Source organism: Helianthus annuus, chromosome 5, assembly GCF_002127325.2.
Source record: "Helianthus annuus cultivar XRQ/B chromosome 5, HanXRQr2.0-SUNRISE, whole genome shotgun sequence".
Classification (NCBI taxonomy): Eukaryota; Viridiplantae; Streptophyta; class Magnoliopsida; order Asterales; family Asteraceae; genus Helianthus; species Helianthus annuus.
The window spans coordinates 171606724-171627092 of NC_035437.2; the positions used below are offsets into that span (position 1 = coordinate 171606724).

The 20369-nt window shown below is 36.5% G+C and overlaps 2 protein-coding genes across 2 annotated transcripts; both read right to left on the minus strand.

Moving 5' to 3' along the window:
- Positions 1–352: 352 nt before the first annotated feature.
- Positions 353–5367, minus strand: LOC110942125 (chloroplastic import inner membrane translocase subunit TIM22-2). Its single transcript, XM_022183848.2, has 5 exons — positions 5052–5367; positions 2476–2540; positions 2318–2390; positions 2192–2245; positions 353–787 (listed from the first exon to the last, which is right to left on the minus strand). The coding sequence occupies exons 1-5, from the start codon at positions 5275–5277 to the stop codon at positions 543–545; spliced, it is 663 nt and encodes a 220-aa protein (XP_022039540.1). The 5' UTR covers positions 5278–5367; the 3' UTR covers positions 353–542.
- A 3792-nt stretch (positions 5368–9159) lies between these two features.
- Positions 9160–19284, minus strand: LOC110942123 (kinesin-like protein KIN-12F). The gene is made up of 16 exons (XM_022183847.1): positions 18877–19284; positions 18657–18791; positions 17217–17300; positions 17003–17128; positions 16842–16901; positions 16703–16756; positions 16523–16615; positions 16318–16413; positions 14952–15100; positions 14694–14843; positions 13955–14084; positions 12855–13856; positions 12693–12773; positions 12032–12118; positions 11191–11925; positions 9160–9568 (listed from the first exon to the last, which is right to left on the minus strand). Exons 1-16 carry the CDS (start codon positions 19159–19161, stop codon positions 9332–9334), a joined length of 3504 nt encoding a protein of 1167 aa, XP_022039539.1. The 5' UTR covers positions 19162–19284; the 3' UTR covers positions 9160–9331.
- Positions 19285–20369: the final 1085 nt, after the last annotated feature.

Sequence of the window (20369 nt, forward strand, 5' to 3'; positions counted from 1 at the left end):
ATGTATATGTATATGTATACTAATTAAAATAAATAATTCGAGCCGAACCGAGCCGAGCGGACCTTTGCTCATGCTTGGCTCGTTTACAAACCGAACCGAGCAGAGCGGCTCGTTTACAACCGAGCGTCAAATCGAACGAGCATTTTCCGAGCAATTTTCGAACGAGCGTCGAGCGAGCGACGAGCGGCGAGCGATTTGAACAGCCCTATTCAGTTATAGTTTTAAACGTCTACCCAACCCAACAATGCTAGTTAATTAAACATGTTAAACGTGTCAAATATGACCCGTTCATTATATCCCGCACTCCGAGGAACACAAACAAACTTGCAAAGCCCTACAGAAAGTGTTGACAGAAGAGAACATGATTCACCTTTAAAAACAAAAGCTTGTTATGCCATTCATAATAAGTATTTTAATTTTTCAACAAGAAAATCATAAAAACGAGCCTCATAACCAACGTGTCACTGCAGATTTACAAGAGACAGTGCACGCAGAAACTTCTCGAAAGTTCCGAAACGAAGAGCTATAACCTCAGTCGTTAATTAAGAGCGACGGCTGACTTTTTTGCAGCTTTGGTCAATGGTTTTGCAGAAAAAAGAAAATGAGTCCTTGAGTTCACTTGGAAGAGGAAAGCTCAATGGAGGAAGTATTCCATGGTCTTGTTGGCCTCTTCTGGGCCTGGAAGAAAACGAATGGGCCATTGCGGGCTGCCGCTTGTTAAGACCTTCGATTATGAACGAAAACGCACCAAATGTCACACAGCTCTGCAGAAGAGCTTGCGGTGTACCTGGTGAGAAAAAAGTAAATAGTTATTAAAATAAAATATTAGTAAGAAATAAATAAATACGACAGATTAAAACGATGGACTTCAAGAGAATGATTACATTGTGAACATGTTAAACGGGTTGGCGTGTTGTAATAAATGGGTTTGACGGGTTCACAGCTTAACTGGTCGACAGTTTTATTAGTGGTTAGATATGACAAGTTGACAACCCAAAACGGGTTGTAAACTTGTAACAAATGGGTTAAACGGGTTGACGGTCCGCGGTCGACTTGCTTAGTTAAACATGGTCAAACTAGTCAACTATATATTTACAGGTTGAATATTACAACCCAAAACCAAATACTTCTCCTGCAACCTGTTTTCTTACATCTGATTATCTGATTCTGATTATTCGATATCACATAATCACTTACAAATCTGTGCCAAACAACCCCAACTAGCGGTGTTCAGGATTCGTTTCGAATTCGAAAAAAAATCGATTATCAAGAATTTGATTCAGTTCAAGTCCAGTAAATCGAATACGCATTGTATACGAATTTATGATTTTAAATTCGATTCGATTCGAAAATCAAATTAAAGTTATACATGTTTATTTATTATTCTTATATAATACAAATATAACTTTTATTGGGCTATAGTATAAATTAATCTCTAAATTTATTCTAAGTATTAAAATAGCCCATTACCAAACTCATTACCAAGCCCATAAGTTAAACGAATTTATCCGAATTCGATTCTGGATTTTAATTCGAATGCAAATTCGACTGGAATTGGCTGGTTCTTAATCGAATTCGAATTCAAGCAAAAAAAAAAAAAAAAAATTCAAAAAATTCGATTCAAGCAATTCGAAAATTCGCTATTCGATTCAATTAACACCCCTAACCCCACCCACCCACGCACACTAACATGTCATATCTATATTATTCTGAACTACAAACTTCAAAAGATGAAACTTGTAGGCTACGTAGTTAATATCCCGATATATCAGTGACATATCGGTTATCGGTCCCCTGCCGAGATAGCGGTACATAATATTGGTCAGAATATAGATACCGATAATATCAGCGATATTGACCGATATTTGATCGATAAATCACCGATTTTCCCGATATCAGTACCATTCTTCTTATTTCTACCGTTCATTTTTCTCCTTATTGCTGCTATTAGTGTTTTAAGTCTTAATTGTTAGTTGTTATTGTTAAATGTTAGTCTTTTAAGTCTTAGTCAGTTCTTACTTGTTACAATTGTTAGTGTTAAATTGCTATATATATATATATTTAGCATGTTATTAAAATTACCGATATCCCACCGCGATAACCGATATCTCAAATATCGGTCTTTGACCGATATCCGATATTTTACCGATATCCGATATTTTACCGCATTAACTACTTAGCTTGTAGGTACCTGGAAAACTTAAAGCAAGACCAGTACAGCATCCAGCTACACCTGCATTAATGACTGTAGAAACAAAGTTAAATTAGTACGATTCATCTTGTCGTGATTCAGGGTCTGAGATTAAAAAGGTTGTACCATCATCTTTCCCTCGAATGCTCTTTAAGAAACATACAACCAGACTATGGACTCCAGATAGAATTGCAAAAGTCTGATCATAATTAAAAAAAAGAATCAATACTAAATAGCAATAAAAAAAACTTTAATTGATAATTTTATAATTTGTGAATCAATACCTTAGCAGATGATGCTGCCTCTCCAAATGATCCTTTAAACCCTTGTTTCTTAACAAGTCCAGAACCTTAAAATTCCGTAAAAAATGCCAAGATGAGAACCTTAACATATCTCAAATGGTACCCAAAATCTTTAGTTCAAACTTCAAATATAAACATAGCAGAAAAAAAAATAGTTAACAAGCTCTCAAAAAACAATAACTCACTTGAACACCAAAGAAAAAACGTTAACGCAGGTGAACAATGAGTTTACAGACCATTAAGAAAAAATTTAATTAAGGTGTAGTTCTCAGATGGTTGAATCCCGGCAACTTCAATCAGCCCACTCCAAACCAACTAAGGGGTTGTTTGTTTACCTCTTAATAGGGCTCTTAATGGTTCAGACCTCTTACTGGCCTCTTACTGCCTGCTGGTTCAGTACTTAATGGTTCAGACTGTTTGTTTCGCGTGCAAATGTCTGAATGGTTCAGACATTGGCCTCTGAATGGTTAAGACCTCTAATCTGAATTGGTCAGACATTTGCCTCTGAACGGTTAAGCATTATATTGGCTCTTCTTACTGGTTCAGCACTTAGGGGCTGTTTGTTTACATATTAATGAGGCTCTTAATGGTTCAAACCTGTTACTGGTTCAGCACTTAATGGTTCAGATTGTTTGTTTCACGAGCAGATGTCTGAATGGTTCAGACATTTGCCTCTGAATGGTTAAGCATTATACAGAGTCTGAATGGTTAAGACGTCTAAACTGAATTGGTCGGACATTTGTCTCTGAACGGTTAAGCATTATACAGGCTCTTAATGGTTCAGACCTCTTACTGGTTCAGCACTTAATGGTTCAGACCTCCTCTTACTGGTTCAGCACTTAACCATTCAGAAGTTGCCAAACAGCCCCTAAGGCCCGTCACACAAAAAAGCAGTTAACAATTAAGAGGTCTTTGTTAAACACCAAAGGCAGTTAACAATAATGTAGGTGACATTACTCCATTCACACAAAAAACGGATTAAAAAAACATCATTAAACTCAAACAGGTGTAGTTATCAAAAACAATTCAAATTCGAAAGTTCTTTTTACACATATCGTTATTATTATTCGAATACAATATTAGACATTAAATTTACATGTATTCGTAAATAAGGAAAATTTACACATGTGTAAGTTTGTCATTTACACATGTGTAAAAAACTTATTAAGAGTGATTTTGAAAGAAGAGATGAATTATTTAAAGAGTAAATTCTTTTTTTTAATGTTGTATTTTAATTACAATGAGGCTTGTATAAAAAAAAATTGATTATGATTGGTTTTCTCATTCGTTCTCATGCCAAACCAACCCAGGCCCATCACGTGAAAGGTGAAATAAACTCGTCCAGCTCCCGACACATAATTTTTCTGATAAAACACGTTCCAGAACCCATGTCACTTCACGTCTCAACGCAACCAGGGGGCACAGCTTTGTAGGGGCCCGAAGGCGAACTTTTCGCTCAACAGTGTCCGGTATGTAGTTTTTGTATAGAATCTTTTCGGTATATACGTTTTCGACCCCCCGGTTTTATAATTTTATTAGGTATATACTTTTTCGGTCCCCAGTCGGAAATCTCAAGCTTCGCCACTGAACGCAACTAATTACTAAGGGTGAAGGGAGTTGTTACCTAATGGTATTAGGTAAACTCCCAATTCACCCAATCACATAGTGCCATGTCAATTCACTTAGATAAGTTACCTAATTCTCAAAAACGTTGGCGGTGGTTTACCTAATGGGGTTTAGTAAACTATTTAAAAAAAAAGAGTTAATTACTGTTTTCGTCCCCGTGGTTTGTCAAAAATCACTATTTCAGTCCATTAGTTTAAAATTTGCGATTTCAGTCCCTGTGGTTTCACTTTTGTAACCATTTCAGTCCTTGTGGTTTCACTTTCGTAACCATTTCAATCCATTTATTTTGTTAGTACAGGGACTGAAATGGTTACGAGGTGGACTGAAATGGTTACGAAAGTGAAACCACAAGGACTGAAATCGCAATTTTTAAACTAATGGACTGAAATAGTGATTTTTGACAAACCACAGGGACGAAAACAGTAATTAACTCTAAAAAAAAAGAGAGAAAAATGTGTGAGTGGTTGAGAAAGAATGGACCCCACCACACACCCTTCCCTCCCTCCCTCTCTTTCCCATCGGTGAACCTTCACCGAAATGCCCATCTAATCGGTAACATCCTTTTCGGTAAAGTGGTTGGCGGTGGTCTTGACTATCGGTAAAGGTGTACACCGACACTTTACCGCTCCCCAATCCCTTCACCCTAACAAGTGTAGTTAACAGCCTTGGCATAACAAGATAAAAACAACCTAAACACCAACACAATAATAATTTAGGTGAACTTACTGACCATTCACACAACATACTGGCAGGCAATTTAACCAAGATGTTATCACTAATTATTCAAAACTAGTATAATAAAAACTATTTGGGTTGGGTAATTATTATTACAATCAATAAATAAATAAATATACATTTAAATTTAAAACACAAATAATAATCTAACAAATATTAACCATAACTCCATAAGTTTAAGTGTGAAAAGAAATTACCGTAACCAAAAACGGAACCCATTAGTCCACCAGCAGCGGCGTCTCCGGCAAACCGGAAAAGGCAAACCAACGGTGGACTGGCCTGAGTGGTGGTTGTTAGGGCATCGGAAGTAACGGTGGGTTCAGAAGTAGGTGTTGTAACGGTAACGGTGGTGGTGTTGGTAATGACGGTTTCTTTGCCGGAATCGGAAGCGGTGGGATCGGCCGGCGGCGTTATCGATGACATATTTTTTTTGAGTTATCCGGAAAGTAAAGTAAACCCTAGGAAAAGGTTTTCTGGTATTTGTAGTTGTAGTTGAGGTTGTTGTGTTATGTTGAGTTTTGTCATGTGCGTCAGCGAAACGATGTGGTTCTATTACTAGTTAAAAAATAAAAAAATAAAAAAAAATCTTGCAACTAAAATTACTTAGTGAAAAAGAAAATTAAAAATAAATTTAAGTTTCTGGTAACTAAAATTACTTAGTGAAAAAGAAAATTAAAAAATAAAGAGTTAAATGCTTGGTTGGTCCCTATGGTTTGCAAAAATTGCAGACTTGATCCTAGTGGTTTACTAATTACACGCGTGATCCCAAAAGTTGTCAAAAATGCACTCGGTTGGTCCCCTGACCTAACCTCTATTAAATTTCTCAGTTAACTATGTGTGAAATGATTGTATTATCCCTAAACAATTAAAAGAAACAAAAAATATATATATATAAAGAAGACTCATCTTCTTCAACCTCTAACATCACCGCCTCCTCCACCTTCACAACCCACCACAACCTGCAACTACTACCACCACCACCACTGTATTCTTCTTCCTCCTCTTTTTCAGTCCAGTCTTCTCTCTCTACCTCCCAGCTGATCTCGTTGAAAATGAGAAGAAAATTAAACATACCGCTGTTAGGGGGTCGATCCTTGAAAACTTTCCAACAAAAACACCAAATCAATGAAATTGACGTATCGATCCTTGAAAACTTTCCAACAAAACACCAAATCAATGAAATTGACGTTAGGGGGTCGGTTTCGCGAAGAAAACGTTCAGGTTTGAAGATTGAAGAAGATTAAAGATACCGGTGTTACTTCCTATGTTTTGCGGTTAATCGGAGTTCTATCAGAAACCCGATTCATTGCCGGAGCTTCGTATCTCGAGTGTGACGTGAAACATAGGTGTCTCAGCCGTCAGTCACGGCCCATCCGATCACCGGTATTGACGGCGCCGCCATCTGCCATCATCGCTGTCTCTCATCTCTCTGTTACTCTCTCCTTCTTTCTCGGGTTCAGGTGTGTATGCGTATATGGTGCTACAAGAGAGCTGTGTTTGGGGTGTGGTTTGCTTGCCGGAGAACGTCGTCGGCACTGCCGGAGTGCCGGCTCCGGTCGTTGTCGGAGGAGAGGGGTACAGGGGGTGCGGCCGCACATTAGGGAAGTGTGGGTTTGGGGTTTTCTTAGAGAAAAGAGAGAAGAAGGTTTATATATTTTTTTATTTCTTTTAATTTTTCAGGGATAATATAGTCATTTCACACATAGTTAACTAATTTAACAGAGGTTAGGTTAGGGGACCAACCGAGTGCATTTTTTACAACTTTTTGGACCACGCGTGTAATTAGTAAACCACTAGGACTAAGCCTGCAATTTTTGCAAACCACAGGGACCAACCAAGCATTTAACTCAAAAATAAATTATAAGGGATATGGTTCTGGAGCTCTTGCGGGTCGCCTCCAAAGCCCCTGCAGTCCTAGGACCATACTCATATCCAATACGGAAAACAACCAACTAGTCATTACAATCAACCAGCGGGCAACTTCTATGGGCGGAATACTACGCCAACATAGAGGAGACAAATAGTAAAAGGTGAAAGCAATGTGTGGCCATTCACAGGACGCCGGTCTGCCTATCTTTAACCTCCATTAACGACTGATGGCAGACGAGACAAGAATTACATCCAGAAAGTGACGCGTGGCCAATTAGGGCGCACGAAGTACTCCAACCTCTACATGCATTATCTGTCACGCCAGAGGGGACCAAATGATTGTTCTTTGGCAACAACACCTCGTCTAATCATTCCTCATTCTTCTCCAACCTATCGGCTATAAAAAACTTACAATCTACACTGTCACTTTATACTTTGATATATCTCTCTGTAAAGAACAATATTTATTCTCACACCGGATGATGGTTACGAGAATAACCCCCACCTCTACTTTTCGTAACAAGCTCACAGTTTTTGGTAGTTTTGCAGATTCATTACGTGGATTTGAGCTTATGAAGATAAGAGGATACTACTCCCTCAATTGAACATTTGGATAATCCATCGCGGATTAGACTCGTGTTTCTTTAAAATTATTCAAGGTATGTGCTATCTAAGTAGGTAGGTTGGTTATTATTTAATACCAAACTCGTTCCACACAATCACAATTTTCTAATAGTAATCTTATACCCACTCCCATGTTTATATATCCCGTTGTCCATCTCGAATTATTTAGGTTTTCGGGTTTGACAATTAGACTTAGCCTAAAAATTATAAGTAATGTTCAAGGTTCAGCTTCTAAAAAGTTTTAGAGGCTGTAATTTTAGATAATACGTTTTAAATTGAGGTTAAGCCACCAAAAGAGCAGTGCTCTAGCAATACCCTGGTGATTTTTTAGGGGAGGTTGTCGGTTGGATCAAATCACCTTTGACTTTGCCGACAAAAAGATCAAGGCATACCCATTTCAAAAGTATTAAAACTTTCAAAGTTGAAGTCATATTACAGGTCTTTTTAGTCAAAAGTTGATCTTTTTAACTCGTTTGATATGTTCTTGGCTGACCGGAGGGTGATAGAACTATTGCCGGAGATATTGGGGAAGGTGTTTTATAACAAGAGGAAAAAGATTTCGGTGCAGGTGTATAGTGGTGGTACGCGACGGTGGTTAGGTGGTGTAAAGATGTGATTTTTGGTTACATTGAACACAGGATTGGATTTTTTGCGACATTGAGACCATGTGTAGTGGTGGAACAAAATAATGCCCCCACCATGGGGCATTATTCGACACGTGTTATCCCAGTCAGCATGGGGCATTATTGCAAAAATGGTGTAGTGGGGCATTATTTCAATAACGCCCATATTATTTTTAATGAAAAAAAAAACCACACGAAATACAACCATTTTCAAAAGTTGTGAGAGACATGTGGGTAAGTGATTGGTGGGTCAACAATTCCACAAACCAATTCAGCGTTTTAATTATAATGCCAACAACAAATTTTTCAAAAAAAAAAAAAACGCCGGACAACGCCGGGTGTAATGGGGTGAGGGGCGTTTTGGGGCGTTTTTTTCAATTTCTTTTAAAAATACCGCCACGGGTGGTCTGATTATGTGGTATAAAGATGTGATTTTTCTTGAGTTTTGCTTTGTCTAAAAAATCATGTTTTGAATTGAAGGGTTTCATGTTCGGTTGCAACCATTTGTGGTGGTTGACTTCCATAATTTTCCAAATTTAATGTATTGTTATCATGTGTGGTTATCTCTCACCATAGGAAACTCAATTGGTTGCTCTGAAACATGTTCAAAGTTCACGTTTTCTTTAGAGACATCTGGCCCAACTTCCAACTGGTGAACGGTGGTCGGAGTGGTGGGGTGACGAGATTTGAGGTGGTGGCGGCGACAGGATGAGGTGGCGGTGGCAAGGTGTGGTAGTTAAGGTTTTAGGGTTAGGCAATTGGGGAAGATGAAATGCATATGCAATTTTAAGTAAAACATGAATTGACCATAAAAGATTGTGACTGTAATTATTAAAGTTAAAGGCTATCCGTTGCAATCCAGTACAAACATAAAGGACGAAAAGTGTAATTTACCCCAAATAAAATCTTTGTACTTGAAACGTATATACACCACGTAAATCTGTGTTCGTTTATTGCTTTTGCGTTTTGTCTTTGTATTAAAATCTGCCATGTATGCTTGATCCTAACAATACACATAGCGTCCGGTTCGGTTTACAAAAATATAAAACGTTTTGTTCAGTTTACATGTCCTGTTTCCGAACCATTAAAATTTAAAAGCATCAAAAACATTTCATTGGATCTCCAAACAACCAATTTGTTTTGGTTTGGACGGTTCGATTCATTTCAACGGTTTATCTGTCTCATCCCATTATTAAAAAAGCTAAATATTGAATTGAATGAGGATGTTATAACATTGGTATATTTAAAAGGTTACATACAATAGAAACTTTAAAAAAAAACACACACACACACACAACCTGTTGTCATCAACAAACCACTATGGGTGGTTAACCAAATTCAAAAATTCTGAAAATGATGATCTAGTAATGGTTTTGATATATGGCTCCAAATTCAGCCCTCCAGGCCTCATCATCAACGTCGTCATTGACTTTAACATCTGAGTCTTCCCTGTACAACGGTCTCAATGCAGATTCGGGCAATCGGCTTTCAGCAAGATACTGTTTCATTGTAATGATCTCCATCTTGTGCTTTCTTTTTTGTTTTTCTATTTGCTTCTTTAGCTTATTGTTCTCTTCCTCAACATTTGCAAACTTCTCCTGCACATAAGAAAAAACACAACAAAATTGGTAACTGTATTTTTGACAAGTTTTACGAGCCACACACAGCAAACCAAAGGGCTGGTACAAAAAACACAAGGCAAAATGAACAAAAAAGTATAGTACAATTAAAAGGTTGATCCACCAGCTCGTTTAATCCATTTGACTTTCTTTTGTTGCATAAGACGATGTGGGATGACCCATATCGTGTTCTGTCTTACCAATTTGACTCATTTGACCCATTCGACCAATATGCAACAAAAAAATACAATCCAAGTGACTTTCGTGTTCTGTCTTACTAATTTGACTCGTTTGACCAAGTCGGACAGGGAAAAGGGTCATAACCAAAACGGGTCGGAATGACCCATAACCTTTCCCCTTATTTTTTTAATAAAAACAAGTAAAATCTTTAGCTTTAATGACACGTAAAGGTCAGAACCAAAACAGGTTGGGCCGACCCGTAACAACTACCCTATTGTTTAATAATGACACATAACGTAAAGGTCAGAACCAAAACAGGTTGGGCCGACCCGTAACAACTACCTTAATTGGGCTAGATGGTGCAAATTTAATATCCGGGATGTAATTGTTTAACTTGGGGTTCCAGTTTCTTGCTGGCGTTTTTTCTATATTATATACAGAAGTTTCGCCGTTAAAAAAAAAAAAAAAGCATAAAGGTCAGAACCAAAACGGGTCAGGTTGACCCATAATATTTCCACCTTTTTTTATAAAAAAATAGGTCTGTGGCTCTATGAAAGCTGAACCAAGTCAGGGGCAGATAAGTCGAACAGGAAAACGGGCCAGAACCATAATGGGTTGGGTTGACCCTTAACATTTTCACCTCCTTTTTTTAAATAAAAAAATGAAGCATGTGATTCTATGTAGGGCTGTAAACGAACCGAACGTTCATCGAACAGTTCGTGAACCGTTCGGCGGGAAGTTCGTTTATGTTCGTTCGATAAGCTTAACGAACGAACATGAACAAAAAATTTCGTTCGATAAGCTTAACGAACGAACACGGACAAAGGTCTCGTTCGTTCGAATGCGTTCGTGAACGTTCGGTAATATGTTCGTTCGTGTTCGGTTTTTTATGTTTATTTTTCTAAAAGTTTTAATGTTTTATTAATTTTTTACTTCCCCCATAAGTATTATTTTCCCCTCTTTTTGTTTACCTTCCCACCTTTTTTTTACTTTCCCGCCTAACTCATACACTTCAGTACACTAATTACATTAAAAAAATAGTAAAAACTAATAACCCATGTGGCCTTAACGGTGCCTTTTTTTTTATTTTCAAAATTAATGTTCATTTGTGTTCGTTTGCGTTCGTGATTAGTGTTCACGAGCTGTTCGCGAACAACCAAAATTCCTTAACGAACGAACACGAACACACTTCTGTTCGTCATGTGTTCGCGAACAGTTCACGAACATCCAAATTTCCTTAACGAACGAACACGAACATAGCCTTGTTCGTGTTCGTTCGGTTCGTTTACAGCCCTAATTCTATGAAATCCAAACCAAGTCAGGGGCAGATAAGTCGAACAGGAAAACGGGTCAGAACCAAAACGGGTCGGGTTTAAAAAAACTGAAAAAAAAATGAGTAACCAGAGTAGTTTAAAAAGTACCTGTGCAGCCGCTGCTGCTTCCTCAGTTTCTCTCAACCTAACAAGAACTTCACCAGCTGCATGAACAGCTTCAGCAGTATCCCTGAGTTGACTTTTCAAACTTCTATTCTCCTTCTTCAACAACTCTCTTTCCTTCTCTCTCTCAACTCGCAACACCGACAGCTCAGCAGCCAACGACTTCGAAAACCGCTTCCCATGACCTTTCGCTCCGGCTTTAGCCGCAGCCCGTTTCACCTCCGCTATCCCTTCAAGAATCAACCGGTGTTTCTCCGCCAGTTCATTATACTTCTCCTGCAAATCAGCATAATGTTCCACCATTCTACCATGACCGTTAATCGACCTCATGAGTGCGTCATCTAACTCCTCTGTGCATTTCTTCTCCAATCTTAATTCCATTTCCATCTTCTCAGAACGACGTCGTGTGGCTTCCAGGTCAACTCTTAACTCGTCGGTCAAACAGATCCATTCACTCTCCATTTCCATCCATCTTTCTCGTTCCTTTTGAAGGTCTTCTAGTGTTTCGTTTCCTTTAAGGTCTGTGCCGCTTTTTCTTAAGGTTAGTGATTGGGATATTAGTGAGGTTGACGATCTTCTTAATCTGTCGAGTGATTTGTTTGTAGGTGATTGGAGTTGGAGTTTGGATCTTAATGATTTGATTTCTTCGAGAAGTGATTCTTTTTCGTTTGCATCGAAACTTTGTTTTATGATTTCTGGCTCGTCGTTCCATCTTAGAAGCTGAACAAATATCATAAACGAAAGGTTAAAAAGTGTCAAAATTTTGTATTTTTTGACGATTTGATGAGGTGGACTAACTTACTAACTAACTAACTAACTAACTAACCTTTGTTTGGCTGTTACGTGAAATGCTGCTATTTTTTAGCTCATTAAGAGGTGATGTTACATCTTTCTCTTGTTTGTATTGCAATACCTGGAGGATGAAAATAGTTAAAGAATTAAATTGCATTGTTTAATGAAGGTAACAAAAACAAGTACTTATAATGGGTTGGGTCACGGGTCAAAAGATGTTTAAATCAGAGAACGGTAGTTTTCATTCGAGTAGATTTGTGTCCAAGTTGTTTCTCATGATTTTTATATAAAAAAAATACATCAAAGATCTGAAAATATTTAATAAACTGATTTAAGAGACATAAACAATGCAAAGAGGCTAGTTAACGTACAAGACCACCTTATCGTGCAATGCGTACGCAAACATCTCAACCGCACATCTGATCTAATCTAGGCCTTCAATTGAACGCGGTGGCACAATAGTAATTAATCTTGCATAATTACGCATGGGTTGGGTTAACCCTAGGTGGGCGCGTATTGTCGCACGTTAAGAGCCTTTTGTATTTAAACCTTTCACCAATAAAAAATAGATAGTTTTTTCTTCAATTGCATGTATGACAACTTCGACCCGTTTGACCCGTTATAGGTTTTTTCTTCAATTGCATGTATGACCATTTGGAGATTAAACGTAACATATTTGTGAAGATAAATCTTACCAGATTATTTAATTTCTCAATCTCTGCTGCTTGTTCCATGCAAACATTTTCAAGATCTTTCACTTTCTTCATGGCAGCAACCTGACAAAACAAATGATATATAAGCTAAATAAAACAACATGTGACAAATTAATCAAAAATCCGAATCAGAATTATCCTTACTTCATTAGAATCATTAGATCCTCTTTGCTGGCAATTCGAACAGACATATTTCTTATCAAAAGACCCATCTGTTTGAACAGATGCATCATTCATGTTTGTAGCCAAATGATCAAAAGACAATGCAACCAAGGACTTGTTCAAAACCGAATTCCGTTGGTGATTGTCTATAATTTCTAGCCCTCTTTGAAGACTAGCTGCGAGTGACTCAGTGGCCCCCCCAAACATCATACTCGATCTTAAAGATGCTCTAATTTGATCGCTAATCTTTGAAGATGATTTACGGGTTTCATTATCTTGAACGAAAGCAACACTCTTTCTCATGGAATTACCGATTTTCGGGGATTCTGATAACATAGGACCGTTAAACGCATCAGAAGGCCTGCCAGCAGTAATGGAAATGCTATGAATGTTTTGAATTTTACGATCAATTTCACCGTCTTCTTGACAGCTAATTTGGTCACTATTCTTTGACGATTCACGGGTTACATTATCTTGAACAAAAGCCACACTCTTTCTCATGACATTACCGATTTTCGGCGATTCTGATAGCATAGGACCGTTAAACGCATCAGAAGGCCTGCCAGCAGTAATCGAAATGCTATCGATATTCTGAACTTTAAGATCGATTTCAGGTTCTTCGGGATTCATTTCTTCATCGTCAGTGTCGTCTTGACAGCTGGCATACTGTTCACTTGCTACGTCACCCTCGGAACCTCCCATAGAGAAGAACCGTGTGCCTCTGCTGCTTTCAGAGGCTTCTTGGAACTCATCATCACTATGTAACATATCGAGCTGACGTTGTAAATCTTTAACGTCATGTTCATCAATATCTACGTCTTCTTTCACATCAGTTTCAATACCTACTACTTCTTCTTTCATCATCAATGAACGGTTAAGACTAACTCTTAACTGATTCAAGCTTTGGCGTGCACTTCCGTTTTTATAGATCGTGTTAGATCCGAACGAGTAACTTGCATCTGTTTTTGCTCTAATTAGCTCTTCCTGGAATCAAATAAATTTGACCCGTGTTTAGTCATTAGCTAATGAAGCGGAAAGTAACTATCTTTTTTAAAGAGAAAGGAATGATTAGTAGTTAATACCTTCAGTTCACGAATTTGATCACTGAGATCATTAACATCATCTTCTGTTATTTCATTTACTACAGGATTATTGTGTATAAGTTTTGCACGACGTCCAAATCTAAGTGTGCTAATTGTTTCAGCAGAAGACCTACATTCAAGAAATGAGATTTAAGTTCTATAGTGATGAATAAAGTGATTATGTTACATTTTGGGCTACTTTCCACATATTGAAATAAAACATAACTCAAAAACACCAAAACACGACCCGAGATAAACCATGAATTTCTGACACGACCTGAAAACACTAAACAAATTCACGGGTTTGGGTTTAGTCTAAACGAGTTTGGTCAGTTTCAAGTTGAATCCGCGAACCTGTTTAACCCATTTATATTGAATTATATTTTTTTACAATATGTTTTGTCATAAATTAAATTGGGTGTGAATTTTATGCCATAATTATAACTTGAAAAAATAAATTGACATAAGATTTTATAATTTAAATGTAATTGTATTATATAAATTTATGTTGTTTAATAAATTTTAATTTTAATATATTAATTCACGGAAAAAATAAAAAAATAAAAAAATCGGGTTGAACAGGTGGTGAATATTCGCGAATATTTGGGTTGTGTTCGGGTTCATATGTATGACACGATTTTCGGATACGGGTCATGTTTGGGTTTGGGTTCGGGTTCGGGTCGGGTTGAACCCGCGAACACGACCCGTTTAGCACCCCTACTCTGATTAGCTAACTTACTTGTCATCTGGGGAGATAGCACATATAACAGTAAGTTTTGAGTTGCCTCCAAGTGATTCTTTCAGCAAATGAGTCAAACAAGAATTGTTGTACGGAATGTCTTTTGATTCTCCAGATCGGTTTGTGTCAGCAAGGATATTAACCAAGTTTCTGCAAAAAGTAATCATCATTATTTTATATGCTAAGTTTGTGTCACATTTGGTATATTTTATATGCCAAACATACAACATATATGCGAGTTGACCATAACTGACATACCCAAGTTGTGAAATTGATTTTCTGACAAATTCTCCTTCTTTGACACACTCTCTGCCAGTGTCATTGGTTTTGTTCTTCTCAAGTCCAGCAAGATCGACAAGTGTAATCCGGCTTGTTTTTGAACTACCAAAATTCATTGAAGCTGTACCCTGATTATTCAAAATTTGATTACAAAGTTTCAGAGATTGTACAAAGATAGATATCAAATAGCAAAATCATAAGACAAAACATGTTTCGGAAGTGAACAGATTGTTCCTTCAGATAATAAGAATGCAAAAATTGTATAGAACTAGTAGATGCGCCGCCCGCGTTGCGGGGCGATGGCCGAATAATTCTCAATCAATTAAAAAAAGACTCTATAATTTTGCTATGAGAAAAAAAAAACGATGATAAGACGGTAATTTTGGGCTCATGGCAAAACTGTAATTTTTCAGGACTAATGAGCCAGTGTTAGGCAGCTAGAGTTATGTGCCGCCCGCGTTGCGGGGCGCTAAACCGAGTATTTCTTAGGTTAATAACATGTACGCCTTTATGTCGGTTAGTTATACATGCTACCTATAACACGATATGAAAAAAGATACATCAAGTTAACCAATTAAAGAAAAACAGTACCATAGTTATGAAAAAAATTAACTAAAACGATGACAAGCGTGTAATTTAGTAGTATTTTAGCTGCGGGCGAAATCGTAATTTTTAGCTGGGGGCAAAATCGTAATTTTAAACTGGGAACCAAATCGTAATTTGGCAGGACTCTAGCTGAGGGCAAAACCATATTTTTTTTTGAACTGAGGGCAAAAGTGTATTTTTTAACTGAGGGCAAAATCGTAAATTTAAGCTAGGACAAAAGCAAAATTTTATTTTGAATCGAGGGCGAAATTGTAATTTTACATCTGGGATAAAATTGTAATTTAGCATCACCTATAAATAACTATTATATGAAAAAAAAAAAAAAAAAAGTCAAGTGCCGCAAAAGCGGCCAATCATTTCATACAACTATTGCCTGACGTCATCTCAACTTGAGATTGTATATGTTGAGAACTAGATATTTCAGAAGTGATAAGATGAATTAAATCATGAATGACAATTTGATTACGAAATCGCAAGGATTCAAAAACTGAAGACAATTAAGTATTAAATAGCAAGATTATAAGAAAAAAGCTTGTTTCAAAAGTGATACAGTTAAAACTCAGTTAATTATCTTCTAAGTGAGAAGAAGATGGATATTTTCATTTATCTGAATATCTGAAAACACACAGTTAAAAGTTTCTTAATACTATAGTGTCTTAGTTGAATATACTATTAAATATTCATAATCACTTCATGTTTCAAACAACAAAGCAGTAATGATCTTGAAAATTCACAATACCTTGCACCAAGACTCAATAACACATGTAAACACAATATGAGATCTTGAACTTTTGGAGTTTACGCTTGTTGCTCCAATTTTCCTATTGGAGAGGCCCTGCAACATTAACAAGCAACTTATATGATGCAACAGTTTCCTTATCAAATATGTTTAAGGAAAAAATTACACACACAAACTATATCAAAGATATCATTTTGCTGCTTACCTTGATCAAAATTTGAGTAACGTCTTCATAGCCCGTCACATATTCCTCGGTCAGATTCTCAACATAAAACCCATGTTTAGCATCATCTTTAATCTGAATTAATTAACACTAATTGTTTCAACACAAATTAAGTTGTATAACTTTAATCAAAACTACAATAAATAAGGAAGTAATATCCACCTCTAGGTTTCTCTGGGTTGGATCAAGCAAATCTCCAATTTGCTCATTGTATATCTGCGAATAAAAGAAAATGACAACTTGATCACCTATATTCAAAATTTAAGAACAGGGCAGATGAAAGCAGCTAGAAAGCACCTACCTCAAGGAAGGAACAGCGGCACTGATAATTTATCTGTTTACCTTCTGCTTGATCTTGTTCCTGAATCGAAAATCATAACGTCAATCACAATTGCTACTAAGAGCATAATAGCATACATACCTCTTTTTGTGTAAATCAAGAACGAACACACTATTGCTTACTTGTTGGATTTCTGCAAACAGCCTCTGGAAGACGCGTGGAACAATTCCTTGATTACCACTAGTCGATTGATCTTCAAGCATCGCGCTCGGTGGACCCCATAATGTGTAAGTTTTTCCACTTCCAGTCTGCATTAGGACATTAACAACCATTGAAGATATTCCCACCAAATAGTTTCCATGGATTTTTTTTTTAACTAAATAATGAAATAAGTACCTGTCCATAAGCCAATGTCAACGTGTTGTAACCCGCCATTGCACTCTTAACCATTGAGACGCCAACTGACTGAAATGCATCCTCCTATTACAACATCGATTAACTTAAAAATCAGTAATAATTCCTTAAGTTCACATCAATCTTCCAATTAAGAAACAAACACACTCAAACTGTTCTCTAGCCTAGAATTTTTGATGTGTAATGTTATAAATAAACGCTTTTTTCTCGATAATTCAATATACAAGGGTCCTATATATACACATCTAGATTACACATTGACACCCTCTGACCCTCTAGGATTTAATATTATAACACACACACATCAAAGTAGTTATTAAGAGATCTTTAATTCAGCAGGATAGATAATTACAAACATCAAGCACCTTTTTTATCAAATACATTGCACCCTCTAGTATTAATAAATACCATGACAAGTGTACACTAAATATATATATATATATATATATATATATATATATATATATATATATATATATATATATATATATAGGACAATGCTAGACAGAAAACCCTCATTTAGGTAGAAAACTCTGGAAACCCAAATCTCCACCCATTTTTACCCAACCTCCCGACATTTTTTTTTTTTTTGAAAAAAATAACACATGTAATATACATGTTTTAGAGTGTTTTGGGCAAAAAAAAAACAAAAAAGCGCCGAAGGGATTTTTTAAAAAAAAATAAACAAATTTCAGTGCCTAACATGTGTTAGGCAAAAAGTCAGAAATTGCTGAATTTTTTTTTTTTTAAATTATCCCTTCGGCGCTTTTTTGATTTTTTTGGCCCAAAAGTCTTAAAAACATGTATATTACATGTGTTATTTTTTTTCCAAAAAAAAATGTCGGGAGGTTGGGTTTTCTAGGGTTTTTTATATAGATAGGGTTTTCTATATAGCCCAACCCTATATATATATATATATATATATAGGGTAAGGATAGTGTAAAAAGTGCTCAAAGTGTGAGAAGTGTAAGAAGTGTATTATAACATTATATATAATACTATATAACACCATATAAACATTGTATAAAAATATGTAACACCATATAATACCATATAACGCTATGTAACACTATATATCATTGTATAACAAATATAACACTATACATCTATCATAGACATGCTATCAGGCAACCTATAGTGTTATATTTGTTATATAATGATATATAGTGTTACATAGTGTTATATGGAATTATATGGTGTTACATATTGTTATACGGTGTTTATATGGTGTTATATAGTATTATATATAGTGTTATAATACACTTCTCACACTTCTTACACTTTGAGCATATATATAGATATATATATATAGCATAACAAAAATGCATCAAAGTAATATAGGTAAATCTCTAATTACAAACACCAAGCACTATTTATCCAACAAAATTAGCAAAAACTTATAGGAGATTCAATTCAACAAACCTGGCTAGATTTCGAATTGAGTACGGCATCCAAAGTAAACTTCCGATCCCCTACGGCCACCGAATCATCCGAAACTTTCCTAACCGTATAATCCCCCTTCTCATGAGAATTAGGAGGTCTAATCCTCGCAACAACCTAACAAATTTCCGAATAATCAACTCATGTTCCAAATACACTATCTAAAAACCATAAACACACAAATCAATCACTTAACTCATACCTTAACATGCGGATCTACAGAGCTTTCCAATCCTCTAACTTCCTTGCACGAAACCGATCCATTCGTCACGTTTGCGGTCGATTCCTTCACAATCGAAGGCAGTTCCTCGGCCGTAACATTCGGATCGACAGGAGGAACGTTTTCGGACTGGAACCGAGATAACCTAGGGTTTGAAAATGAACTCATCTTGTGCTTTACCGATCCAGATCTCGGAAGTAGGTTTCGAATCGACGAAATCGAAATGCTTCCGGATGATCTGTGTCGTGAGATCTCTGAATTAGACATGATAATAGTAAGATTGAGTTGATGAAATTGAATTTGATTTCAGTGTGTGTGATTGTGAGTGAAGAAGGATTTGATTTTGGGAGCGTTTAAATTTGAAAACGTAGAAAGGGGGGAGAAAGGAAATATGGAAGATGACCGTTGTGTGAGGGGTTTTTATACAAACATTATGTGAAGTTACGATTCTACCCTTGTTATAGCCGTTATGTTGTAGCCCGGCCCATTAGTCGAGTAAGGCCAGATCTGTGAAATCAGTACGTAATAGATTTGGAATCATTAGATGGACTACTTTTGTTGTCTTGGAGAATATATTGAATTTTAAATTTAATTAGTAAATGTATTGAGCTGATCATTGAGCCATATGTTAGTCTAATCTTGTGTAAGTTCGGGTAAAAAGTGACCGACTTACAAAGCTCGGGTAAAAAGTGACCGAGTCATAAACTTAGGGGTTTTTTTGAGTTAGTTTTTTAATCCTAATTTGAGTCAAAATAGGTTTCTTGTTTAGGTTATATATAATGGAATTTATGTAACCAGTTGTAACCAATTATCAATAAAGGAGTTTTGATTCAATACGTTCTTTGGTATCAATTCTAACAAATTGGTATCAGAGCTCTAAAGAATTCGATCTAGAGGGAGACGAGTCCGGCAAGAAGAGATCAATCAGCGAAGGTTAGCGATTGAAGTATCTTGCGACGGGTTCCACGATCACAGAAGGCGGCGACAGACGAGACTTGGCGCACAAGTCTGTGAAGAAATCGAAAAGGTCAGAATCGGTTTCTTTAGATTGGTACGTTTTCCGGGTTGCTTTCAAAGGAGGAGCAGGTGTGTTTTTATCAAGAAAACAGTTGCGGCAGGTTTCGCGATTGAAACAAAACTGTCGAATTAATTCAAAGGAGTGGAATTAATTGGAGCAGGTTGTTAATTAAAAGAAGGCTTCGAAGAGGTGAAGTATTTTCTTTCTTTGGTCAAAGGGATTGACTAAATAATTTTATTTCTCTTCTTTGAGAGGTACAGATAACAAGAAACACAAAATTCAATAAAGGGTTATTTTGTGAAAAAAAAAAAGGATAAAGGCAAAATAACAAATTTGTTTTTTAGTTGCAAAATTAAAAGAAAAATACAAAAGCATTTGTTTTCTTTTAACTTGTGATTAAAAAAAGGATAGAGCAAGAGGTTGTTTTGTTCGAAGGAATCAATTTGAGGTTAGAAAA

Excerpts from the sequence above, each read along its gene's own strand:
- LOC110942123 (XM_022183847.1), bottom strand. The coding sequence starts at position 19,161 with ATGTCTAATTCAGAGATCTCACGACACAGATCATCCGGAAGCATTTCG. Across the intron at positions 17,301-18,656 it reads TCAATTCGAAATCTAGCCAG|GAGGATGCATTTCAGTCAGT; the intron begins GTTTGTTGAATT and ends ATGTTGTAATAG. Across the intron at positions 11,926-12,031 it reads CACGTAACAGCCAAACAAAG|CTTCTAAGATGGAACGACGA; the intron begins GTTAGTTAGTTA and ends ATATTTGTTCAG.
- LOC110942125 (XM_022183848.2), bottom strand. The coding sequence starts at position 5,277 with ATGTCATCGATAACGCCGCCGGCCGATCCCACCGCTTCCGATTCCGGC. Across the intron at positions 2,391-2,475 it reads AGGCAGCATCATCTGCTAAG|ACTTTTGCAATTCTATCTGG; the intron begins GTATTGATTCAC and ends AATTATGATCAG. Across the intron at positions 788-2,191 it reads TCTTGCTTTAAGTTTTCCAG|GTACACCGCAAGCTCTTCTG; the intron begins GTACCTACAAGC and ends TTTTCTCACCAG.